Source organism: Ruditapes philippinarum, unplaced genomic scaffold (genome assembly GCF_026571515.1).
Source record: "Ruditapes philippinarum isolate M1 unplaced genomic scaffold, ASM2657151v2 ctg2888_1_1_1_1, whole genome shotgun sequence".
NCBI classification, from domain to species: domain Eukaryota; kingdom Metazoa; phylum Mollusca; class Bivalvia; order Venerida; family Veneridae; genus Ruditapes; species Ruditapes philippinarum.
This window is the reverse complement of record NW_026867149.1, coordinates 10,574-38,425: the sequence shown is the minus strand read 5'-3', so window position 1 is coordinate 38,425 and position 27,852 is coordinate 10,574. Positions and strand designations below refer to the sequence as shown.

At 32.5% G+C, this 27,852-nt stretch overlaps 1 protein-coding gene across 1 annotated transcript; it reads right to left on the bottom strand.

Annotated features, from left to right (window-relative positions):
* Positions 1 to 234: 234 nt before the first annotated feature.
* Positions 235 to 27,062, bottom strand: LOC132735013 (hexokinase type 2-like). The gene is made up of 12 exons (XM_060721912.1): positions 26,888 to 27,062; positions 22,661 to 22,829; positions 19,820 to 19,959; positions 18,690 to 18,768; positions 17,714 to 17,853; positions 16,722 to 16,827; positions 15,035 to 15,123; positions 9,079 to 9,191; positions 4,677 to 4,832; positions 2,854 to 2,996; positions 1,851 to 1,984; positions 235 to 1,107 (listed from the first exon to the last, which is right to left on the bottom strand). The coding sequence occupies exons 1-12, from the start codon at positions 26,948 to 26,950 to the stop codon at positions 1,024 to 1,026; spliced, it is 1,416 nt and encodes a 471-aa protein (XP_060577895.1). The 5' UTR covers positions 26,951 to 27,062; the 3' UTR covers positions 235 to 1,023.
* Positions 27,063 to 27,852: the final 790 nt, after the last annotated feature.

The window sequence follows — 27,852 nt, the reverse complement described above, 5'->3', positions numbered from 1 at the left end:
ATATAGAAACAGCCTGTGTATATATTATTGATGTCCAATTTACATATTGGGGCACATTTTAATTTCTTTCATAACTGTATGCGAAAAAACTGTCACAGATGCGGATAAAACCCTTCAAGAAAGGCGAATTAGGGCTTAGCACAGAAAATAAATGTCGACTTATCAATTATAATATAACTGAAACTTTATATAATACAAAAATGTACAACAATATAAAGGAGCGGAGCAACTCAATTGTAGTGTGTGTTAGTCTCTTGTTAAATACATGTGAAAAGTGTCATTGTGATTGGGTTGCAAATAAAATCATTAGAACTTTTACAAAGCTCAAAAACAGATTCTTCATCTCAATGTCAGTATTGTTTAACATGTCAACACCATTTTTGACATTGGAAATAAAATGTAAATGAAAACTTCAACATTGGTTCATAGTTTATTGAAGTACAAACATACAGTCCCACATACAGAACTTTACTGACACAGCTATGTTATGTATATTAATTCATGGTTTTGTTTAAAGCAATATCAATATTTTATTTTCGCTCCATTGTGAAGAATACTTTCAACTTATTCAAACCACTCTCTGTCTGGCGCAATCACAACTTCAGTGCTGGTGGCACATTGAGGAAATGCTTATGAGCCAATCAAGCTTGAACCAAAGATCCCTGGGTGGACAGGCAGACACGTTAACATCTATCCTCCCTAAGCCAAGGCGTAACTCTATGTTGACAGATAAATCTTTTTTATTTATTCCATTTACCATCAACACTCATATCAAATACGTTCCTCGGTAGTCTTCGAAACAATAAGAACATGTGGGCAATAAAAAGTAATAAACATTTATTTAACCTTTAATACTTTTAATTAAAACAATCTCGAATATATATATATATGTATACAAAGAATCGTTTAGTTTTAATGTCATTAAACAAAATGAATAAAGGTTAACCATTGCGTAGTTGATTATAATCCAAACAAATCTAATTAAAGTATTTCTAAAAGTGAAATTTCATTCTTATTGTGTTCCTAACGAGCATGTGATTTCCGTGCAATTGCTGCGACCAGGGCACCCCCTTGTCCACTACCATCCTTTACAAGTTTTATGGTTGTCTGAAAAAATACATGAAGAAGATTTTCTTATTTTGTATATTTTGACATCTTTAAAATATAAGATTCATCCGAGTAAGATCAGTTAAAATGATCTTGAAACAGAAACATATCTTAATTACAATTTCAATTTTCATGGCAATTATATTATGTTTAGGTATAAGTGACCAATTTATTTTTAATTACAATCCTCAGCAAAAAACATTACTTCTTTTAATTTCAAAGACGTTTGTTGATATAAAGCAGTCAGTTTCGGCTCTTAAACCTAATGAGAAACAACACTTTCCTTCAAAATCAACATTGTTTGTATATTAAAGTATGTCCTAAATCATAAGCATATAACAAGGCTTAACATATGCATCAGTTCGTGTCTTGTAAAATACAAGATAAGAACTTTGTATTTTCTTCAAAGGAACATAAAATCAAAGGAAATTAACAACATATTAAATATTCAAATACAGATTTCTGATCGTGTAAAAATTTGGATAAATATTTGAGCCGCGCCATGACGAAACCAACAAAGTGTGTTTGCGACCAGCATGGATCCAGACCTGCCTGCGCATCCGCGCAGTCTTATCAGGATCCATGCTGTTCGCTATCAGTTTCTCTACTTGTAATAGAGTTTGTAAGCGAACAGCATGCATCATGATCAGACTGCGCGGATGCACAGGCTGGTCTGGATCCATGCTGGTTGCAAACGCACTGTGTTGGTTTTGTCATGGCGCGGCTCATTTGAATACTGGTACCTTGGTCTGAGGCCTCCATTTTTTAATAACATCCATCATATGTTGGTGATATTTCGGATGATGTTCGTAGAGTGACCCGTCTATAGCTATCGTCACTTCCGGTAAGTTTATATGATTTAGTAGTACAACCATTGCTGGGTGATTAAATGATATTATTTTCATAAGCAATGACTAGGCTTATTAGGTTTGATAGAATGAGTTCAAAATCTTTTGTCGGGGTTAAAAAGTAAGAAATTATACAATATTATCAAATAAATGACCTTTTGAGATAGCAGTTAAACAATCCCCTTTTAAATGAAAGAAACAGTTTGTTTTACCCTTAAGAGTGTTTCCGGTTATTGGTGGAAAAGTTAAGGATAAAAATATAAACAATACAATTTTTCAGACGAAAACAGGCATTATGGTCATCTGGAAAAACTTCTGTTTTGTTCAGAATATCAAATAATCCATTTACTGTAATATTACCTTCTTTTAAAAATGCCAAATGAAACCTAATTTAACTTTAGACAAATTGAAAACCATTTACTTTACAAGTGGTGGTGTTAAACCAAAAAAAAGGGAAAGTCAAGTGTACAAAGTAATCATAAATAAGAATTGTTGTTTATATTAAGATATCATTGCAGTACTATAAGGCTTTGTTAGTTAAAGTACACTTCTATAGCTTTCACATATACAGGCTGTTACATAATAATGTTTCTATTATATTTTATTTACAACATTTGTAAACATTTTGATGAAAGGTGTTACATCAAAGAGGTGTGATGAACTTTGTAATCTAAGCTGTTTTGTATCCTTGAACTAAGTTATGTTGTACCTTATATCTTGAGGTGTGTTTGGATCTTATAATTTAGTCTGTCAATAGAAACATCGGTCAGATGTGCATCAATGAGCCCTTGTTTGACTTATCACATCATACAAGAACCGGAAACGCGTGTGTATTTAATGGCGACTACGCGCATGCGTAAGGGGAATTTTATACAAGTCGACGGCATGCTAATCGTACCTGTTGCAACAATATAAGCTCCTCTTTTTGAAACCAACTCACAAACTTCTCGGGTTAGCGAAATATCTTCATCAGAACAAACATCCATCAGGTTCATCTCTTTCAAAACAGATACAGTGTTAGAAGTGTCGGCGTCGGTATCACTTAAAAACAAATTATATACACTATAGCTTATGGATTCCAACAGGGTCTTCCAACGCAATCAACTAAAACAAATTTTAGCCGTGTCATGACAAAACCAACATAGTGCGTTTGCGACTAGCATGAATCCAGACCAGCCTGCGCATCTGCGCAGTCTGATCAGGATCCATGCTGTTCGCTAACCAACTCTATTACAAGTAGAGGAACTGATAGCGAACAGCATGGATCCTGATCAGACTGCGCGGATGCGCAGGCTGGTCTGGATCCATGCTGGTCGCAAACACACTACGTTGGTTTTGTCGTGACACGGCTCATTTGTATAATCTAACAACAACAGTGACGTCAACGCTAATTGTTGAGAAATGAAAACGCAAAAGAAAATGAAGACTGGTAGGTCGAATTGTTCTTCTTGTAAAAGTAAGTAAGAATGAAGCGTTTTTTAGATCTTTTGGTTTTGTTTTTACAGATCAAAGTGTATCTTTCTCGCTTCTTACTTCATACAGGGATCCCCTTATCCTGGAAGGAGGGAATTTTCTTTCTGAGCTTTTAATAGTACTAGTATGCTTATATTCTTGATTACTTACAGAGTATGTTTTTCCCTCTCTTTCTCATTCTATCCTAAGTGTCAAATAACAGAAATTTCCACTAGCTGTTATCATTTGACATGAAACTTAGGCCTGTGACTTATTGTATCCTAACTAATACAAGTATTTTCAAAATTTGCCATGTAGGTTACGTATGTTTCATAATAGTAACAAACATGTTAAAAGTTATACTTATTCAATATAACCGAATGCCTTTCTGTAACTCTAGAACTGAAATCACATTTTTTTTCGCGAGCCTAATGGCCAGTGTGTACATGATGCGAGGTCATATATGTTTGTCACGATCTTATCAACAATGGTCATAAAACTAAACTAAAACAAACTGATATGTTATTATAGAACTAGCTGGATGGTCAAATTTTGTTTTACTGATCATATTCCAAACCTAGCAACTAACCAGAGTTAAAAAGAAGTAAACGTTGTCAATAATATTCCTGCTGGTTGGATCAAATTATGATATTGCGTTAATGATAAAATGATGCCGCGCCTATAATCACCAGCTGGTGAGGGAGCGACTGAACTAACAAGATATACAAATCCCGAACGTTCCAGTGACATTACTATTTTCCCCTTTCTTTTAAAATTTAGCTTAATGATGGTACCATAGTTACAATGTTCTTAACCATTCCAAAACATTTACCTTATTTAGTTTGTTTTACTACGTGAAGATACTTCATTCACAAAGAAAAAACAAACTTACTGCCAATTATAAACGCTGTATGTATCTTGTACGAAAACCACTGTCCCCATTTGTTACTTAATATGAAACTGTCATTATGGTTAAAGTTAGTCATACTGTTTGATTAGATATAGTTTGAAAATATAATTGAAACGCCCACTATTAGAACAGCCTTTTTGATCATGTTGCATTTTATGTGACCTGATTGCAAATAAAGTAGTTGTTATTGTTGTTTATAAAATGACGCCGTTTGTTGGTTACATACAATGTTCTTCTTTGAATGGTCGAGCTAAAAACGAATAAAATATCGTAATAAATATTCTTGGATAATATGTCAGGGTAAGCGTTTTAAATGTATATGTTCAGTTTTAATGAAATATCTGTTTCTATAACAATACCGTTCTATTGCAGTGACATGGCTGGTGGTAAGATTCCACCGTGTCATTAAGCTGTCCGAGCCTTTCCCGCCATATAACACACCCGCAGACGTTAGTTTCACAAGTACAAGTCTAACTAGCTCACCGAGATAATGTCCCGCATAAAGCTTCTCAAACCTGAAAATACAATGACTCTCATAACCCATTTTCAGTTAGATGTTTTAATTAATTTACTACGATATGCATATTTCCTACAATTACATATGCAAATATTCTATTAAACTGAACAAAATCTAGGAATCTGTGTAGAAAAAAGGTGATTAAAATATATGATTAAATAACGAAATGAATCAGTCTTGCCGTGTCAAAGTATTAGTATTCAAACATTTCTAAAAAAACTCCTTAGATATATTTTTAAAAATTGGTTGCACTCATTTGGCGATGTTTTGCTTTACAAGAAATACTACGACTCTCAATTTAGGAAAGCTTTTCCCCCCTAGAAACTATAAACTTTAAACATTATGTAAAGTATAGTTCATTATTCGATAATCTTCTTGGTTTGATTTATTTTCATCATTTCCATATATATATTTTTCATTAATTTGACATAAACGGTCGAGTTAAATTAAAGTTCAAGGGTCATTATTAAATTTTTTCAATTTTGTTTGTGTGGAAAAAAATTCTTGTTTTGGGCCAAAAAAATCAACCCAAAACCCCACATAAAAAAAAAATTTTGACCTTTCAATTAAAAAAATTTGATCCCTTTAAGGTCAAAAAAAATTTAAGTTTACTGTCAAGGTTTACAACATTTAAGAAGGTTTTTTTCCAAAAGGGAGCTTTGTTTCCCAAATTTTAAAAATAATCTATTTATTAATTTCAAAGTAACGTCAATTATACCAAAAATGTTAAAAAAAAAAAGTTTCACCCCTTTATATTTAAAGGGCATTAATGGGCTAAGGGGCACTTTTATTTAAACAAAAGTTATTAAAAAAGCTGTACCCTTTATCTGAAGTTAATCCAATTTTTGGGGTAACAAAGTTTAAAAAGCCAGTTACAAAAAAAATTTAAAAAAATTTTAATTTTTTTTGACCTTTATTCAAATCAATGTCATTTTTGAATGAAGGTCAAGGTCTGTCTAGCCAACTTAAGAGTCTTATCTTATAAATTCTTGTGTTCAAGGTTGAAGACAATCCATCAAAAAACTAGAACTATTGCTGAATGCGATTCATACCCCCACCAATGTCCTTGACAGAAGACAACTTGGAAAGGTGGTTAAGGGAATAACTTAATTGGCAAAAATACATAAAAAGAAATTATCTTTGGTGAAAAAAAGACTAATTGTACAGGTAATAGTATAGATATATATTATCAAATCATGTTCGAAACAGTTACTAATAACCTTTCATTTTCCCAATGTACTTAACATCTTATAAGTCAATTTTGACCTTCAAGTGTGGCCTTGACCTTAAGCTGGCACAAGGGTAAGATAGTTTCTGCACATCGCTCAGTTGGAGTGAACATTTGAGTAAAGTTTAAATAAAATCCTTCCATTAGTATATAATTTATAGAGCGGACACAACATAGTGTCTAGTATTTATTGTATGTAAATTTAAAGACTTAAAAAGGGGCAAAACTTTGTCAAAATGCAATACAGAGTTATGAAACTTGACCAATATATCTTATTTGTGACACCTCATATATCCTTTAAGTTTCAAGCAAATACCTGTGCTAGTTTCAAAAATAATCAAGTACATGTTAAAATTTAAGAATATTTTCTTAGTAAATTTTTGAACTTCAAGTATGACCTTGACCTTTAGCCGGCACAAAGGTGACATGGAATCGGCACATAACCTAGTTGATGTGAACATTTGAGTAAAGCTTGAAGAAAATTCTTCCATTAGTATAGGATTTATAGAGCGTACACAATATATTGTCTAATATTTGATTGTATGTAAATTCAAGACTTAAAAAGGGGCATAACTTTGTTAAAAAGCAATACAGAGTTATGAAACTTGACCAGCATATCTTAATTGTGACACTTCATATATATTCTAAGTTTCAAGCATATAACTGTGCTAGTTTCAGAAATAATCAAGTACATGTTAAAATTAAAGAATTTTTTCGAACTCAATTTTTTACCTTCAAGTGTGAACTTGACCTAAAGCCGACAAAAGGGTGACATGGGTTCTGCACATCCCCTTGTTGATGTGAACATTTGAGCCAAGATTGAAGAAAATCTTTTAATTAGTGTAGGACTTACAGAGCGGACATGACATACTGTGTAATATTTGATTGTTTGATATTTGACCTTCAATTGTGACTTTGACCTTGAGCTGACACATGGGCAACATGGGTTCTGCCCATCCCTTTGCTGAGGTGAACATTCGAGCCAATTATGAAGAAAATCCTTCAATTAGTGTAGGACTTACAGAGCAGACACGACATATTGTGAAATATTTGATTGTTTGATATTTGACCTTCAATTGTGACCTTGACATTGAGCTGACACATGAGCAACATGGGTTCTGCACATCCCCTTGGTGAGGTGAGCATTTGAGCCAAGTTTGAAGAAAATCTTTCAAAAAGTGTGAAATTACAGAGCGGACACGACATACTGTCTAATATTTGATTGTTTGATATTTGACCTTCAATTGTGATCTTGACCTTAAGCTGACACATGGGCAACATGGGTTCTGCACATCCCCTTGTTGAGGTGAACATTTGAGCCAAGTTTGAAGAAAATCTTTCAGTTAGTGTAGGACTTACAGAGCGGACATGACATGCTGTTTTATATTTGATTGTGCTTGATATTTGACCTTCAATTGTGATCTTGACATTAAGCTGACACACGGGCAACATGGGTTCTGCACATCCCCTTGAAAAGGTGAACATTTGAGCCAAGTTTGGAGAAAATCTTTCAGTTTGTGTAGGACTTACAGAGCGGACATGGCATGCTGTCTTATATTTGATTATGTTTGATATTTGACCTTCAATTGTGACCTTGACCTTGAGCTGACACATGGGCAACATGGGTCTTGAGGTGAACATTTGAGCCAAGTATGAAGAAAATCCTTCAATTAGTGTAGGACTTACAAAGCAGACACGACATATTGTGAAATATTTGATTGTTTGATATTTGACCTTCAATTGTGACCTTGACATTGAGCTGACACATGAGCAACATGGGTTCTGCCCATCCCCTTGTTGAGGTGAGCATTTGAGCCAAGTTTGAAGAAAATCTTTCAAAAAGTGTAGAACTTACAGAGCGGACACGACATACTGTCTAATATTTGATTGTTTGATATTTGACCTTCAATTGTGATCTTGACCTTGAGCTGACACATGGGCAACATGGGTTCTGCACATCCCCTTGTAGAGGTGAACATTTGAGCCAAGTTTGAAGAAAATCTTTCAGTTAGTGTAGGACTTACAGAGAGGACACAACATGCTGTCTTATATTTGATTGTATTTGATATTTGACCTTCAATTGTGACCTTGACCTTGAGCTGACACATGAGCAACATGGGTTCTGCACATCCCCTTGTTGAGGTGAACATTTGAGCCAAGTTTGAAGAAAATCCTTCAATTGTTATAGGAGTTATATAGCGGACACGAAAATGGAGACGGGCGGCCGACCGACCGACCGACGCGACAAAGCGAATCCATTATAGCCCCCCCCCCCACACACACACAGACACATTTTGTGGTGGGGTATAATAACAAAGTTACTGTATAGCCACTTATAGACAAAAAAGCAGTAGAAATTTACCTTGAAAGACAAGGTCATTTATGAATGATGGTCCAGTTTAATCTGGTCTACTTGAAGGGATGTATGAATACAATGCACCAAGAACTTAAAAAGTAATGAACAACGTTAAAAGTTTTAGGAACGGCAACGCCGACATGACAGTAACACTCATACTGAAACTAATCGGACTTCTCTCCAGTACAATGTTCGATCATGTATCTGTTCTGTTACTAAAATAAAACAAATATCCCATTCAATATTCGATCAGTTATTAGTAATAGAAAGAGCACCGAAACACGAGGCTATCTGATTTGTACGAGGGGGCGTAGCCCCCGAGTATTAATCAGATTGCCGAGTGTTTTGGTGTTCTTTCTCTTTTGTATCATAGTCAAACATAAAAGCGCGTTCCCTGTTGTCACAATATGAAACCCCGGCAAAAATGAACCAATGAACGAACTTCTGAATATGACATTTCTGTCGCTTTACCTTTCTCTGCCGTCACAATATGTAAACCCCAGCAAAAATGAGCCAGTCAATGGGCATGCTCTGGAGTGCAGGTAACTAATACCCGCACTCCAGTTAACGCACTGAGCATGTTTATGTATACGATTTAACCCTGACACATTTTCAACAGAAAGGTCTCCAAACTATGATACAATGTTCCTATAAACTTACGTGTAAGAAGATGGATGGTTTGAATATTTATCCAATTCATGATCGAACTCTGTCTTCATAAAATCTAAACAACCGTTGTCACCAAATGCTCCAAACTCACAGTTTATCACCACCTGTAATTAACAGTTGAGCCGCGTATGACAAAACCAGCATAATGGGTTTGCGACCAGCATGCAGTCTGATCCATGCTGTTCGTTTACCAAGTAGAGAAACTGATAGCGAACAGCATAGATCTTGATCAGACTGCGCGGATGCATGCTGGTTGGAAATCCATTATGCTGGTTTTGTCGTGGCGCGGTTCATATGTATTATCGTCATAAAAAGTTTTCATTTTGTTTATTTATTACTTATTCAAGTCGCTGACGGGATATACGCGAGAATAAAGCCAGAATGAGAAAAATTTGACCTGGTGCGCTATTATGCGTACTCCGGTTCTTCGCGGTTTATATGACATACTATACAAATTGTAAAATATAATTATATTTCGAGAAACTTTTTAAAATTATCATAACAATATATTTTCAAAAGCAAAACTTCTCATTTTAATTAAAAAGTGTATTCGAAAGTAATAGGTCTCTTTTTTGTTCATATAACAATGTATCTTTAAAAGTTTGTTTTTCTCATTTTTTGTCATTTTGTTCAACGAAAGTTAAATTTTTGTTCATATAACGATACATCTTCGAAAGTAAAATTTCTTTCTTTTTCAAATACAGATATCTTATAAAGTAAATTTTCTCGCTTTGTTCATATAAGAATGTATCTTCGAAGGTAAAAATTTCTCGTTTCGTTCATATAACGATATATAGTCGAAAGTAAAATTTCTTGTTTTGTTCATATAACGATATTTCTTTTAAAGGATTTTTTATCGTTTTGTTCATAAACGATACATCGTCGAAAGTAAAATTTCTAGTTTGTTCAAATGACGATATATCTTCGACAATAAGATTTCGCGTTTTGTGTAACATATAACGAATTATTTTCGAAAGTAAAATTTCTCGTTTTGTTGAAATAACGATAAATCTTCGACAATAAGACTTCTCGTTTTCTACATATAACGATATATTTTCGAAAGTAAAATTTTTCGCTTTGTTCATAAAACAGTATATCGTCGAAAGTAAAATTTCTAGTTTTATTCATATAACAACAAATATTCGAAAGTAATTAAATCATAATGTTCCTATAAATATACTCTTTATATATTTAAAATTTTAGGAAATTAAACATAACAAAATCTCCATCTATGATGCATGGACGACAAATTATGTTTGATACTTTTATGGTTATAAGATGATATTTAAAGAAATTGCAATGAGTTAGTTAAAACATTTGGCTTTAAAAGTTTAATTAAAACATATTTTTATACTGACATTTTGTTCAGACTGTCACTTATTTACATTAATAAGTAGAAGAAGTAAACTTTGCTCGAATACAAATGTTTCATTCAATAAGCTTGCAAAACAATATAATTTCAGTTTATTTATAATAACACTCAGTTTGTATTATTTACAAAAAAATCCTGGGCAAATTAAAAATGCAAATTAAATATGCAAACATATCTAAAAGAAATGATGTCCTCAGCAGTTGAACTATAGAAAGGCATATCCAAAATAGAACTTAACAGATTGGTCTGTAAATAAGTCCACACAAATATGTATGTCACTTCGTATTAAAGTAGGGTGTTAGCTTGCCAATTACATCTTCCATAAAAAGCAAATAGCCACAAACTCACACAAAGATCAAGAACATTTTCTGATAATCACTTACTATAAATTATCGTGAATTTTAGAATACGTTAAAATACCTTTTGTATAATTAACAAATCACAGATATTTGAAGAAACTGACAGACAGCATAATTATTTCAAATTATAGCTTGTGAAACAAGACAATAACGTTTTCAATTATCTATTCTTTAATATAACAATTTTTTAATGTCATACACACAAGACCGCCTCCGTGGTCGAGGGGTTAGAGTCGATGACTTCTATTCCAGTTACCTCTCTGGCGTGGGTTCGATCCCCGGGAGATGCTTTGGTAGTTTAGCGCGGAGGAAGGTAGTCTAGTACTGGTGTAACTCTCCAGGAACGATGGTTAGGAAACTACCCGCCTATATGACTGAAATACTGTTGGAAAAAGGCGTAAAATGAAACAAACAAACAAACAAACATACACACAAAGATCAGTTTCTTTACACGACTCTGGTAAAATACGATACCTAATTTAGAAAGTTATTTTTGTTTAAGCTTACTTAAATGGTATCGAACCATTATTTAATGTTACACCTGCCCGCAAATTCTGTAATTGTAAGGTCTAAGCAATTTAAAAAGGCGTCATAAATCTATTATCAGTTGAACAATTTAAGGGGCGTGCAAACAATACCTTTAGACAAATTCGTGTTAGTATTAATCAAATATAATGTGATAGAAGGCACCACCTGACAGTTCTAAACTAAAAAAAATGTGACTAATTATAGCAGTAAAACTGTCATCGTGTGTAATGACCGAAAGGTCAATATTCACAGCATTGATGTGCATGACATTTTCATATAACTGTTTCTATTAGTGGTTTTAAATTATCAAAAAGATAATTGCCATCGGAACAATGAAAACAAAATTAAAATCAAAGACTCAACCCTATTTATTATGTATATGAGTGACAAAGGAAAAAGCAATATTTCTTATACCTAAGCATCAGCTCATGCAAACAGCCAGATGGACAAGATTATTAGTATCGTGCTTTTTAGATATTATTTTTTTTTATTTGGTGCCTTTAGTTGACCGTCATTATTGTAGAATTGTACTATGTAAATGTGCGACATATATTTCTATGAAAATCTTGGATTGTTTTAATGTGTATATGTTGTTGTGTATAATGTGAATGCTTTGTAGATTTTTTTTCGAATTTATTTCATACTAGATTAAAGACATCCAGACTCAATTTAAAATCTTTTGAAAATTTATTTTTACCTTTACTTTTAAATTCTAAATTAAGTTCTACAAATATAGTCTTTAGAGTCCCTATATGGCTCTTCAATTAATATGAAATATCTTTGATAAAAATTATAGTTCAGAAATTAGTACAATTCTAATGGCCTAAAATATATATTGACGCAGTACACTCAGTTTAATAGAGCGTGAATTTAAGATCTCTTTTTCCTTAACTATTTTATATCCTTTTTTCACATGCATGTATGCGACACCTTCCCTGGCACTATTAAATTATGTCCGTATTGGCGTTGATTTGACAATTAAACATGTATAAATGATAAGCTTAACATTGTTAAGGATCAATTAAAAATAAGGTTATGGTATACCGATAAACATTTTCGTTAACATAGCCACCAAAGAAAATTATCTCTTGTTAACAAAATTATTGACAATCATTTTAATATGGAAACTAATGTCCAACATTTGTTTTTAAGAATCATTAATTTTTTAATCATTTACACAGAATATTCAAATTTAAATGATCCTATGGAAATATACTATGCAGCCGACAAAATACTTTTCTCTGATTGGATGTTTTGACGTTACATGGTGACGTGATATATCCGAGTTCAGGCTATGTAACACTGCACTTTGGGGTCAAAAGCACTTTGGGGTCGGACCCCAGAGTGCGTTACGCACTTTGTGGTCCAATTTCGACCCAAAGTGCGTTAAACGGGTACATATGCATTTTTAACATAAGGCAAACGACCGCACTTTGGGGTCATAAAAAATTAATGTTTATTATGTTTTAAGTCAAAGCGAGTGTTGAACAAAAAATCAAGGTATTTAATAGACACAAACATTAGCCTTGAATTATAGTAGAATCGATAGGGATTTAAATGTCCTTTATTTGTAAGTGAAGAACTTTCACCAAATAAAGAATTTGTATCAATTATAAAACTTAAAATATTTTTTCTCAAATTTTCCATTTATTTCAAAAGAATGTACACCTTTCATTTACTCCATTGTTTTTAGCTAAATGCATTATCTTCCCGTTTTTTATTTACACATTATACAGAAATATGATAGTCTTAGCATAGACAAAGGTATAAATTCTGGGAAATCTTAGAAGACATTTCAGTAGAAAATGTGCCTGATAGTATGTTGAAAGAGCCATTTATTTAGCTAAATGTGACATGTAAGAAACTTGATTAGGTGTAGATGCGGCTTTAAGTAGTAGTCCGTGCAGGCAGTACTAAAAATATCAACTATTTAAGTAGTCGCACATTAAGAGCGGAGCTTCAGAATAATGTAAAATTCTCATTGGGGGTATAGAGGGGATTGTTGGGATATCGACCCCCCCCCCCCCCCCGAGGGTTATAAATAACGTTTTTATATTTATTCTTTACATTTATAAAGCTTTTCCATGTTGATGTTTTTCTATATTATCAAAAAAATACACATTGGCCAATTACCTGAACCATCTTATTCATGTGTTGCTTTTTGGCAATGATGAGTATTAGTATTATATTATATGGAAGTCAAATACTTCATTGTTTTGACTTCTTTTATGACAAACAATTTTATATGTATCGCTACTTTATTGCAGGGAGCAAGCATCTTACATTTCTCTGATACCATTAGTTTAACATTATAAAATTCATATTTGCTCTTTTTAAAGAAGTATGTAAGATTTCCCATAAAAAGCCTCGGCCTTTTCGGCGGGGGATAATAATAATAATAAACAATAATTATATAAAATACATATAATATAAAAAATGGGCCGAAAAGGGTCGGCCGAAACCAGACTTGCCCGACCGAAAACGACTGGGGCGATTCCAGAAATGGGCCGAAATGTGACCAAACCACTATGCTAGTTTTATACTCAACTATGGCCTGTTATGCGATTTGAAGGCTGTTTTGATTGGCTAAAATATGTATGAAAAACAAAAATGAAATATGTACGAAATACAAAAATAAAATATGAATGCAAAACTAAAAAAAAATATGTATTCAAAACTGAAAAAAATATGAATGCAAAACTGAAATAAAATATGTATACAAAACTAAAAACAAAAAATGCAAATGTTACTTTTATGCCACCGTAATTTCATTATATGAACACAATTTTTAGATATTTCAAGTGGTAAAATTAATGAAACTTTTATCACTTAAGCATCATAAAGTATTGACCGCCATCTTGAACTCCACCTGAAATATTCCAATGTCGCAGATAGAAAATAAGTCAGTACTCAGTATTTAAGCAGAACTCAGATAACACCTTTAGACCTCTTGAACCCAAAGTACGTTGATAAGTAGCATATTAACGCAAAGTGCGGTGTTACAAGTCTACAAGAGTCAATATGTTGAAAACTGCCGCCAGAACCGTCGGTTTTCAATAGCACGTTTATAGTTCGTCCTTTTAGATGACGATGAGCAATATGCTAGCGTTTGTATTCATTACAGGGTTAGTCAATGGCACGATACCGGATATTTGTATACGGGATATTTGTATAAGGGATATCTATATATGGAATATTTGTATACGTTTTTTTTCTTCTACAGGACCGTAAATCACGCATCGTGCCAGTAACTAAGTATCTTTTAATACCTTATAGTAATTTTATGTAGATACACAGTTTTGAACTAAATCGAACATCCCTCGTTGTTTCGTATGTAGATATAACGTTAAAATGATTATCATTAGGCAGTATACTGTCTGACAGATAATCAAAACTTATAAATTGTGACAAAAAGTTCTTCCAACAAGGAGCACATGTTAAATAATTGGAAAATACTTTAACAGAATTGTCAATAAAATGGACACAATTCGACGGAATTAAAAGTAAATGAACAAAAATAAAAATAAAAGAGATACAGTAGTTATGGCTGCGTGGTCAAAAGTAATCCGTTAGATCAAAATCGGATAGTTCAAATAAAATCCGTACACAGGAGATATAATGAAATTGTTAACGAACATAATTAGATATACTAGTTGCAGACGACAACGTGGGTATCAAAAGAACTTACTATATCTGACGGATCATCGTCCTTGTAACAAGAATCCCATTTTTCTATATTATCTTTATATTCTACAAAAGCTGCGTTTGACCCTGTACCTAAAATAAAGACAATATCTTGACACATTACAACTATTCACTAAATGTTACCAATTTTCCTTTAATCAATTGAGCTCCCTTACTGAAGTGTTAAAGAGTCATGCCAATCCAATGTCAATGGTATGTGAACAGGTTAATATCAAATTAACTCGAAATTTGCAATTCATGTGTTAGACTTTATATTTGATTAAAAACAAATTATCAATTATCCACATGCCCGAAATTTCTAATATCGCTTAGAGTTCAATTCATAAAAAAGTGGGACAGCCAATTTATAATATACTGGTAGGTCGTTTTAGTTTGTATCTTAAATATTTTTCAATATCCATTGTATCATAAATATCATTTGATATCAACTTTTGATCAATCACCATTATAAAAGCCAATCTCTTGAAATATATTACTAATTCAACTCATCTTAACAGCGAAAGAATGAGTATAATTTCACTTTAAATAAGAATATCGTATCAAATAACTGTTATTGGTAAACAATTATGTCGAATGTTTCGCCTATGTAGTTATTTACGTCAACCTTGTTAAGATCAAATAAGCAAGAATTATTCCGGGATCAAGAAAATTATATCAAACACAAACTTTATTTTTACCCAAACATACTCTGCTTTGCACCAAAAGTTTCTCACTACATTTTAAAAAGCGACTATGAGGTCAAGGAAAGCAAGCACCCTGTGTAACCTAGGTTAGGCTGTATCCCAGACAGTGAGCGATCAGTTGGACAATAATATGCGTCTCCACAGACCCAATCCCATCTACAGAGGGCCTGCTCGATCACCGACCTGAATCTAATTTTGCATATGTGCAATCAGCAGCAGGGCAGATATTAGCTAATTAGACCTTCAGACAATTTTTGTACAAGAATGAGTTCGTCATCCCTCCTATGACTGTCAGAAACTTAATCAAATCGTAGAACATAAGAAGGTGTTGCCAAACAGTTATCTTTAGCAACTGGTCACATACATGTACTGAGAACTTTTTAACAAAAATCAGGCTGTTAAAACTTGGGGAAAAAAACGTTCCGTGTCTATGAATTTTGGATATGGGGGTCTCATATTTTCTAACAACACTTATGCAAAATCAGTAAAAATTGTTAAATCTGTCATTCAATCAAATTGAGTAAACATGAAATTGAAATTAAAATTATTTGTAAGACGACAGTAATTAAATCAATGCTGAAAATATTCACAATAAAACATTTGGTGCTCAGTAAAAGTTGACTAGTATATGTTGGTACAAAATACGAAAATTGCCAAGTACGAGCGTTTAATAGCAAATGTTATATAAAAGATAAGTTCAATTATAGGTGACGAACATTGCTTATGACCAACAATTTAAACCAAAAATAACACTTTCATTATGGACGTTAGCTTCAGATTTAAATATTTTACACATAACGCCATAATGTATTAGATTAAACGATGACATGAACGTTAAGAAAGTACATCGAAAGGACACCGATACATTGGAATTTAATCTGAGAAATTTCATCCGAAAAACACTGTCAATAATTTAACCATCACTTTTGTTCATACTTCGTGATTACCTGTTAATGATATATGCCCTCTAAATAAACTGTTAATTACCTATAATAAGACCTATTCTACATTTATCGTCAACTAAATTTCCCGCCAAAAGTGTTCCCGTTGTATCACTTATCCTTGCTAAAACGTCAACTGGTACTGGCAGACTCTGAAATATCAGATTTGTAGAGTTATTCTTAAATCAAATAGTTTTTACTTAAGGCATATTATTTCTGATAAGAGTTATGTAGATCGTATTTTTCATTTATTATTTTCTTTCACACACTTTGTCATTGACACATGCCATAACATATTTGATTTATTTATGAACATACATGTACAATGTATTTTCAAATTTTATTTCACATTTAGATAACTCTTTCTTATCATCTTAGCAAATCAATGCTACACATTTAGTTTTCAAAAAATGTGTTCCTAAATGCTAAATATACGAACTAATAATTTAGAGTTGGCCATAGTGATATCAAAGCTTAATAGATGTACGCTAGCTATAATCAAAATAAATAAATACACCATATTTTCTAATAAACATGATTAATAAGACTCTAGATTAATTCAAGCTTATGGCAATTGAATGCTACGATCATATAATAAACGTTTTGCCATTTAAAGTGAAAGTGCCATGTACTTTATATACAAAATCAAATAAAACACCAACGTTCATACATCTACACCAAAAAACCCACACCGATAGTTTTATTTGTCAAAGTAAAAAGACTGTAAGAAGTGCCGCCAGGACCTCAGATGATAAAAGTAATGTCAACATAATATGATCTACGTCACGACAAACCAACATAGTGCGTTTGCGACCAGCATGGATCCAGACCAGCCTGCGCATCCGCGCAGTCTGATCAGGATCCATGCTGTTCGCTTATCAACCCTTTTACAAGTAGAGAAAATAATAGCGAACAGCATGGATCCTGATCATACTGCGTGGATGCGCAGACTGGTCTGGATCCATGCTGGTCGACAAGGCACTTTGTTGTTTTTGTCGTGACGCGGCTCATATAATGAAATCAATGAAATTATCATACCCCTCGTCTTTCTATAGCTTCTTCAAGAAGTACAACAGAATCAAGACCTGGTCCGTCAGTGCATGTTATACTCTTCGTCCACGTGGACAATGTACTGTGCTTCAAACTCTTCTGTTGAGAAGGGAATGAAAATGTGAATCCTGGAACCGAAAATAAATCAACATAAACGATCTGAAGCAGAATATTACCCTACCCAAGATTTTATTTGAGTACAAAGATCTTTAATATCACTTAATCGTTTTAGAATCAAAGCAAATATATTAGTTACAATTTTAATATTTTACAGGACTTAGCAATCAGTATATTAGTTAGTATATTATATTAGTATATTAATATATCATATTAGTTTATTAGTCATTAAATGTTTAAGGATTGTGTAAGATACGTTGATCTATTTCAGGTTACCATGTATAAAATACTGTACATTATGAAAGTTAACAAGTGCTCGATCTCCCGGTCATTGGTTTTGTCGGGAGACTTTGGTGTTTAAATGTTTAATTTTGCTGAAGCCGGTGCTAGGGAGCGTGGATGGTATCTTGCACTTACTAATGCCGTCCATGAACAGGCTCAATCAATCCGAGCATGCTTCATTTTACATTTTTGCCGTGTTGGACTTTTTTTAGGATTCTGTTTTTCTCTACTTGAGCCACAATTAAAGCATCGTCGGATACCCACGGCCGAACCATTATCATTGATTGCATGTTATGTGACATGTTTATCAATCGTGGGTATCCGACGATGCAATTAAAGGTAACTATCTATTCTATATATGCTAAATTGTCAAGTATACACATTCGGTCAGAGAGAATGTAGAGGTCTACTAGAAACACTGTCTTACTTCTTATCCAGGGTTTGGACGCAACTCAAACATAAAGTTCTAAAGTATTTTAAGGGACTTGTATCATAAACGTATCCAATATAGTACATCATGTTATTGTTTTCATTGAGAAAAACAAATTTCAACAAACAAATTTACCTAAAGGAATTGGAGCATCCTTTGGGAAGGTTCCGTCAGACAGAAATCCAGACAGACAATTTGCAATATAATCAAACATCTGAAATTAAGTGAAGGTTGTAAATTAATGAATATTTCCGCTTTATTTCAATAAAAAAAACAACTATTTTTTATGTCTGAAAGGGTTTAGTCACAATCCTGATGTATTATTAATATCACTGTTTATTGAAAGTAATAAAAGCTATGATATTTAATTCTACGAGTACAACAAAGTTTCATAATCTTAATTAAGGGTTGGGAATACAGTCAAGAGACCAACAATCTTACTTTCGTCTTTGAATGAGCATTTCATAGATTAGTATAAGGTGTTTAAACTGGGAAGGTTTATGACTTCTTTAATTAACAAAAAATATTGACTTAACAAAGTAAAAGTACAGCATGAATAGTATCCTTATAAAAATGTTTCCACTTTATTATTATTTGTCCAAAACAAATAATAACATTTAGGTATAAACGTAACAAAATACAAGAAATTATTCTTTTTATCAAAAATATTTATAATGTTACTCTTTCTTACCAATTTCACAAACTTGTTTGACCAAGTAAACATTTGTATTACAATTCTGACTATTAACTTGCTTATAGCGCTTAGAGGTACCGACAGTTTTTGTTGACAAATTAAGATTTTATTCAGCATAAAAATTGTAAAGTTAAAATAAAACACTTGTTTCTTAAAGGTTTTGAGAGACGCATTGATAATGTTAAAGGAAAACAACAACATATAAAGAAATAGGTGTTTACTTCTTTTGTACAAAAAACACTCAATTCCTACACAGCTAACCTTTAAATACTCTTAAATGTGGAGATCATGTATAAGGAGTGTACAATCTTAATCGACTTGTAACGTAAAACGACTTGTAACAGCTTGCTTAAAAAAAATCAATAAAATCAATAACTTAGACATAAAATTAGCATTTCCTAAATGCGTAACAGTTGAATAATAAGCATTCGATGTATCAAGTTTATATAATTCAATTTCAGCACAATATCAAATAATTATTTAAATATTATTCTACTGAAACTAAACGTAAACATATTTATTATAGATCATGATATATAATAAATAGTCTGTATAAATGAGAAACACTTACAACTGAGCTCGGTCCAGACAGCAAGGTTTTGTCAAGGTTGTAGTATTTGGTCTGTGTCTCGGCTTTACCATTCTTCATATCTACCCTTACAACCCGGAAGTTAGTTCCGCCTAAATCCAGGCCAAGATATGTTCCATTTTCTTCGAATGGAAGTAAAATGAAAAATGTACGTGCGTTGGAAAATTCATAAATGTTTTAATAAAGTTATATACCTTTCAGTTAAAAAAACACACAAAAACAAAAAACAAACAAGAACAAAAAACAGAAAAAAGAGACATAGAGCGCATAGAAGGTTTGTCTTAAACCAGTGTGTGGTTGAAAAAGAACGTCAAATATTTCAAAAATAAAAATATTAAAATATCGGCAATTACAAAGGTGGTTGTAATTAGTTTTAACTGAATTTATTCAATTTTTTTAAATGTATAGATCATACATCGCTCACACAAATATTTACAGAAATATTCAAAATTTAGAAGTAAAATGACGTTTGTGTACATAGCAGGTAGTCTGTCAGAATACGAAAAATACTTGAAAGCTATTATTAGCTTAAAAATCTTAAAAAAAGGTCCCTTGAAAGCATCAAAATCAGCAAAATTACGTGAGAATTGAGTCTGTATATGCGGGATAATATAAATGGGCAACATCCAACCCCTAGCACCGGCTTGAGTGGTAATGAATTTTTCAACACTGGGATCCCGAAGGACAAGAAAAATATAACAAGACTGAAGTGAAGTACGGGGCAACTTTTTACGGCTACCACCCTGCGCTTGACACCTACTGATGTGAAGTATAAATATCTGGAAAAAAGTGATCTCTCAAAAGTGTAAAAACCCTCGCTTCTGATTGTCGTGCATAGATCTGCTATATAATATTCCAAGATCAAGCGGTATTTAAAAACAATATTGAATGATAATTAGTGTCGTTTATAATATAATTATTTCATACAGTTTACAGTAACATGGGTTTATGTTTAAGTCTTCAAACATTGCAAATGCTTAATAGAACATTAATTGTAAAGTTTCTCAAATAATGACTATCTGAGGCGCACCGGTGAAGAAAAAAACATGTTACCGCCTCAAATTGTATCCTCCCAAGGTCCGCCATTGATCATGCAACAGTAGTGATATGTCACGCTCCTCATTCGCATGATCAAGAATCAGGGTAATGAAGGAAATGTGAATTGCTTCATGTGATAACGATGATGTGAAAATTTGAGAATTCTTAAAACATTAATTCTTCGCCAAGTTTTGTAATACTATCATGGACTGTTATATGTTACATTGTTTATTAGCATTTTGTAGAGGATTTGTGAGGCATGCTTAGGTTTATTCCATTTGCGAGATGAAAAGTGAGATTTTTGTCATAGAATAAAAGTAACCAGGAATAAGACATAAGAAGATCTTTATGGAGACTTGCATTTAGATGATCAGCAGCAGAGATAGGGCTGTCAACAAAAATTTAAAAAAAAGTAATTCCATCAAATTAATATAGACAAGAAAGTGGATGGAAACCTTTTCAACGTCCGCTGAAACTTTAAAGAAGACAAAACACCAGACAGAAAAACACATTTTATCCATTTTTCTGTTGTCTGATAGATAGTCCTGGAATACAGCGGTGGCCTGGAATGTCACATGTCTGAAGTTTGAAAAGAAGTTTACGATGCCAGAATTTTGTCATTTAACGTTTGTTTGATATGTTACAGAATACAACTGTAACATCTTAACCATTCTAATGAAAAAAGATGAATAACTGTAAGCTGACAGAGAGTTGAGTCTTTGAAATAAGTACATAAAACCCCTAAGATCCTTAAAAAAGTTGAAGATATGCTTTTTTGAGCTTTGTCGATTTAGAAGAATAGATCATTAATAACATACATCTTGAGGGTCGTTTGTTAAGACACTGTACGAACGTTTGCATGCACATTTTAATTGAATTGGCAAGTTACAAATGATAAAAAAACATTCGGTTTTATGCTACTATATGGTAAACTAAGGTAATGATGACATCATCCAGGCAGTTGATTAAAAATGATGGGTCTGTTTGGTCAGTAATTGATTGCCATCAATTACTTAGAGTCAACTAGACATTGGCTCGTCTTTATGTCTTTTTTGTGTCCTTTATAAGAACTGAAATAAGATATGTCTCTTTTCCTCTCATTTTCTTCATCCATTTAAAACAATTACATAATTATGTAGTTTTTGCTTTGTATGAAGTTAACCTTCCAACATCATTGTTTACTTGGCTCGACCGTCTTGCCGATTCTGTGGATTACATCAATAGTATTTTTTTGCTTGCAACTGAACCAATTTCAAGAGCTACTTCGGCCTTCCTTTTTCTGGGAAAATTTAGGGGCCAGCTATATTAATCGGTATCAGCCTGCTTTTTTGCATGCGGCTTTCATGTTAATTTTTTTCAAGGCCTTGACAATTGTTCACACATTTCCAGCAGCACACAGAACTTTGATGAAATCTTTGCTTTGACTTTGATGAAAGCCTTGCTTTGATAATTGAGGCGATATATGAAGTGGTGAGGGCATAAAGAATGGTATTTGACCGACTGGACTCATTATGACTTGCTGTGGATTGTTTGTTGTGTGTGTGCGCGCATGTGCAAGCGTGTGTTTGTTTGTTTTTGTGTGAGGGGGATCTTTATTTAGCTAAATTCAGTTTGGCGTTAAAGTCTTACAAATTTATTTTAATGCTGCTTCGGGATGATACTTCTAAAACTAGAAATTCCATATTAAGTTAGGTCTAAGAAAATTTGTTATCAATCTTTTATGAAATAAATTTTATGTTACATGCACAGTATAACAAGACTGTAAGCCAATTAAAACTGTCTAACCTGTTCCATCTAGCAGCCTTCTTACAAATGTATTTTCCCAGAACAAATCTGTCTTTTTTCTTAGGTTTCCATCAGTACTGTTAGCTAATTTAATCTCGTCCTCAAAAGTTTTGATCATACGCTCAAGTTTGGCGCTGTCAAATATTTCCGGGGATAAACATCTCTCAACCTGCAAACCATGAAAGGAAAAGTCAAAATGAGCCACGTCACGACAAAACCAACATAATGCGTTTGCGACCAGCATGGATCCAGACCAGCCTGCGCATCCACGCAGTCTCATCAGGATCCATGCTGTTCGCTTTCAGATAGGGTTTGTAGTCCACAAACGAACTATGTTGGTTTGTCCTGACGTGGCTCAAATGATGTCCAGCACAGCCATATTGATAATGACCACGCTCAGTTTTATATCGGGCGTGTTCTATTGTCTCAAGCTCCATTCTACGTATACATGTATTAGCATGTTAATCAATTTATCGTTCCTGTAGTTTCAGGTGTTTAAAGTTTATGATAGCGTTCCAGCTATATATTAATTATTCTCAGTAATACGCCCATGAAAAGCTAAAATATGAAACTTCAAACAAATATAGCAAATATAGAAAATCGTTTGTTTCTATATATGTGCCAACATATTGTATAATTGTTGGTTTTTTTTAAAAGGTATAACATTTTATAACAACACGGTAACAGGGCGTTTTAGCTCAACGTCAAAACCAAGACATCGTATCTTTCTGGACAAGATAGTAATGGCGGGATGATCGAATTGCAGGGAAATAGCTTTGCTAGACACTGAAAAATTATTCCATCTTTTTTATTATTCTATCAAGTGTTTGAAACATTTCATCGTTAATCTTTTACAACACAATTCGCAAGACAAATCATATTTTGAAAAAAATAGTGTTTACACATGGTCGTTTTGACCTCAACATGGTTCACAAAACTTAAGCTATAACAACGATGACCTCAGGAGTCCGTATATATAATTGTTAAGCATAAATTGAAGTTCCACCCAAAGTGTCTGTTTCTATTATCAAGTTTTGTGAATGTATGGTGTAAAATGATCTATTGGCACTAATACTGGATAAATTCAAACACCGTATTGTTATTCCGTTATATTGATAACTACAGGCTTGATTTTCTTTTGCACCCTACTTTATAAGTAACTGTAGAAGTATCTAGTTACAAATAAGTTTTATTTGTTGAAAGACTGTTCACTTTCTGTTATGTTGATAAAATGTTTTATATGGCAGACTTGAAGGTCTAATCTATAAAAAGATACAAGTTAGATAAGTGCAATCGTCTCAATAGATTAATAGGTCATTTTTTACATTTCCTTTTAATTTCTTCAAACGCATAAACTCCATATGAAAAGATCTTTCTTCGACTGACCTTACTGAGCAAAAAACAACAACAAACAAACGAACAGAAAAAAATGCGGTGATATAAGGACGCATAATGCGACGTCCATATATTATTATTGACAAAGTTGTACAGTGGCTAAAAGTACACAAGTGAAAACATGAAAATCATAAAATACGAATATATACAAAGACAGTTCATTAAAGAGGTATATCTTAATCAAACAACAATAATGTACATATTTATATTACATTTCGAGTAGCCTTGTGAACTGACGCGCTTCAGAAAGTCGTTATACATGTATTTTCGCAATCTCAAAGTATGTCCCAACCTTGACTTTTGCATGTAGTATAAGTACTAAGCTTCAAATTTAATGACACATTCTATGGAATAAAAGAATTGATGATTTTTGTTTTTGTTTTAGGCAATTTATCATCTGTTTTCTTGTTGTATGCAAACTTGACACGTATGATATTTTGACGCAGCGCGGAAAAGTTTTGGTAAAAGCCCTATCACCGTATAACATTGTTATGATAAAATTGTGTTATGATCGACACTTGAAGACTATAAGAAATCTCTAAAAAAGGAACATGCCTTTGCGATGTTATATCAACTATACACAATTCTATATTCATGTATATATGTATAAATGTAATATGTAAAATACATATGGTATTTGTATCTTTAATTTACATTTCCCAATTGTAAAACATACCCATTTGAAACTTTTCAATAATGATAGTTTAGAGTCGGTAACAGGGTATCAAGTTTCTCACATTCATTAAGCCTTGTTTTTATTTGTACTGTTTGCTAAAAAAACTTTACAGCATTGATTATCGTAATTGAAATGAAAATATCGTGTTTTATGATACAAGTAAGTAAAACGATTAAAGTATATAAATTAAAACAACAATGGAAGGTTAATTACAAAACATGAAGCGAAGGTATTTCGAGCAAAGTAAGTTATACTTTCATTTGTATCTCATTTTTATTGAACATGTATACAGCAATATGTTATACAATCATTGTTTGATTCTATTTCATTCTAAGGTATAAAACCCAAAGAAATGAAGTTTATTTGTCTTTTTCTTGCGCTATCATTTAATCCGATTGAAGAAATATTTTTACCTCAATTATGAAGATTTATAAAGTGCATAAAGTTGTTGTTTGTGTTGTTGTTGTTGCTGATGTTGTTTTTCAAGCATTATGATTGTGAAACATTCTTGTTTAAAAATAATTCTAGCATATATTGCGATGGATCCTGAGGCTTATAATCTTCTTAAGATAATACTGTATGATTAAAGTGTTTACAATAAACATTATTTTGTTAATATATTCAGGTTCATACTTAGAATAACAATCACATCATTGATATCGATTCGTGACATAAATACAGGACAGATAATTAAATGGCAACGTAAACAGTCATGATCATGATGATTTTCTATATTCTGGAACGAAGTAGTGATGCTATTTTGATAACTGGTGTTCCTAAAAAGAGATAAGGGGCACTTAGTAAGTGAACAAGATTTGATTAAAAAAAAGACCCTGATAAACTCTACATACTCTTTATACTTTACAATTACGATTGTACCTTACAATTGGCTGTCTCTGAAGTACCATGTATGTGACATAGTTTAAACGCTTTGTTTAATAGTAACGAATTAAAAATTTATTAATTGATTTTGCTACTGTAATCATCATCATCATCATCATCAACAACATTATTATTGTAATCATCATCATCATTTTTAAAATATTACCGAATTGAAATTTCATGTTAATAAAGGGAGGTATTTAGAAATTCATTTTCTATAAAGTCTGAGTCAATTTTTTTTCAATAAGAAATGAAAGAGTATATATTTGAATGATTACATGTAATGGGGACAAATATTTGTAGTACATATTTTACATATTCTTTTTTTTATGTCGGAAAATTGTTTTAGAAGCATAATTTTATATACAGTTATAAAATTTTCAACCTTAATTACAACATACAGGATCTTAAAAGATAGTAGATAAGTTTATAATATTGTGTTAAATTTGAAACAGACATATGGTCCTTGTCAACTATTTTCATAGTTATTACCTATGTATACGCCTGCCCCCATCTATTTACTCATATTTAAACAAGATAAAAATATGAGTCATGTTATTACATGTTTGTAATCTTATATTAATAAAAGTTGTTGTTGTTGTTCTTGGGATATGATATAAGCAGAGATCATTGAATAAGGTTTATAAAACTGCATAGAGCCAGGATATTAGGTATTTTTTATGAAATAATAAGAATTTCAAAATGTACAATAAATATTTTATAAATGAATTAATTACCGGAAGGAATGTAGAAATAAATATAATCATAGCATATAAATAAATCGGCTTGAAAATTTCTCATGGAATTATGGGACAGTACTAGTAGTTATCAAATCGTATAAATTGATGTTTATGCAAATATATACTAGTACCCTTTAGCCATACAGAGTTTTAAATCAGGCTTCAATATAAACTGTTTATATTAAACTAAAACTACCGTTCGGTGTCAAACCATCTCACGCGTGTTTACGTAGTACTAAACCAACCATGCAGAAATGAATGTAGTTTGTAAACATGTACACTTTGTTATTGCATTTTGTACAATGATTTATGTAGGACAGTACGTTCTACTTTCAATTTAAGTTTAATCGGAGATCTTAATCTTAACATAATTTACAAAACAAATAATTGAATATTTACATCGTCTACATGTATATATCTTTTCAATAATAGGAACAAACACCATATGTGTTAAACAATAAGAATTATCTAGTATCTAGTGCAAATTAAACATGTTAATAAAAAAAAAAGATTGTTTGTATACTGTATTCTTACCAGCTCACGTTTTTCCTTGCTTGCAATAGCTTGAATTCTCTTCCGGGATGATAACGGCTCCATCTTGTAAATATAATTAACTGTGTTAACCAAAGATCATTCCTAAATCTTGACTTTAATTTGCATTCCACGTTCACCGGTGTATTTATCAGCTCACCGGATGTTTACATTTTTGCATCATGGTTCCCTGCTAAAAGTATTTTTAGTAACATGCGTTTGTTATACAAATGTATAAAAATCTTGAGCCCGGTTCTCATTTCTTCATTATTTTTATATATAACGTTTATCATTTATAATTATTGCTTTTTCTGAATTACATTTAAATGTTTTATCAGTGTATTGATAGCTATACTTTTATTTTTATTTTTTTTAATGATTTACCTTATAGGGTATTCCTAAAAAGATATTTAAAATCAATATGCTGTAAAATTCTGATAGACTGAGGCTTTTATACATGGATATTCTGTATACAGTTTAACCACTAACGGTCACCTCTCACCAACAGCTACCTCCTTACAATAGCCAGTTTCAATTACCCACCCCCACCCACCCACTAACTATTCTAACTGTATAACTTAACTCTCACCAAGGTCTCCTATTAAATCCGACCTCTTACAACTTATTTTTCGACATAAAGGAAACACTAAGTATCTTTAAAATAAAAGCTACCCTGCCGAAGTAAAATTGGTTAACTTGCATAATATAATTCTTAGTGTTTTTCATGTAAAGTCAAAGAAATGTTAGCATAGCTTGCATAACAATGACATAATAATTTCTTGTAGGGTTTTGATCTTGAAAAATGGAACATTTAAAGATATATGTGTTTCTAATGCCCCGGTCACATATTCACGGATAATGACACGGAAGAGCTACGGTCTAATCGTTCACGGATTACTACGGAAATGTGAAATTCCGTAATCCGCTACGGTTCCAGTACGGACACACAACGGTATGAGTACGGAGTC

Coding starts and splice junctions, on each gene's coding strand:
- LOC132735013 (XM_060721912.1), bottom strand. CDS start 26,950: ATGGAGCCGTTATCATCCCGGAAGAGAATTCAAGCTATTGCAAGCAAG. Junction 19,960..22,660: donor AAGGCTGCTAGATGGAACAG/GTTAGACAGTTT, acceptor TTCCATTCGAAG/AAAATGGAACATATCTTGGC. Junction 2,997..4,676: donor CATGTCACTGCAATAGAACG/GTATTGTTATAG, acceptor TTTGTTTTTAAG/TGATACCGACGCCGACACTT.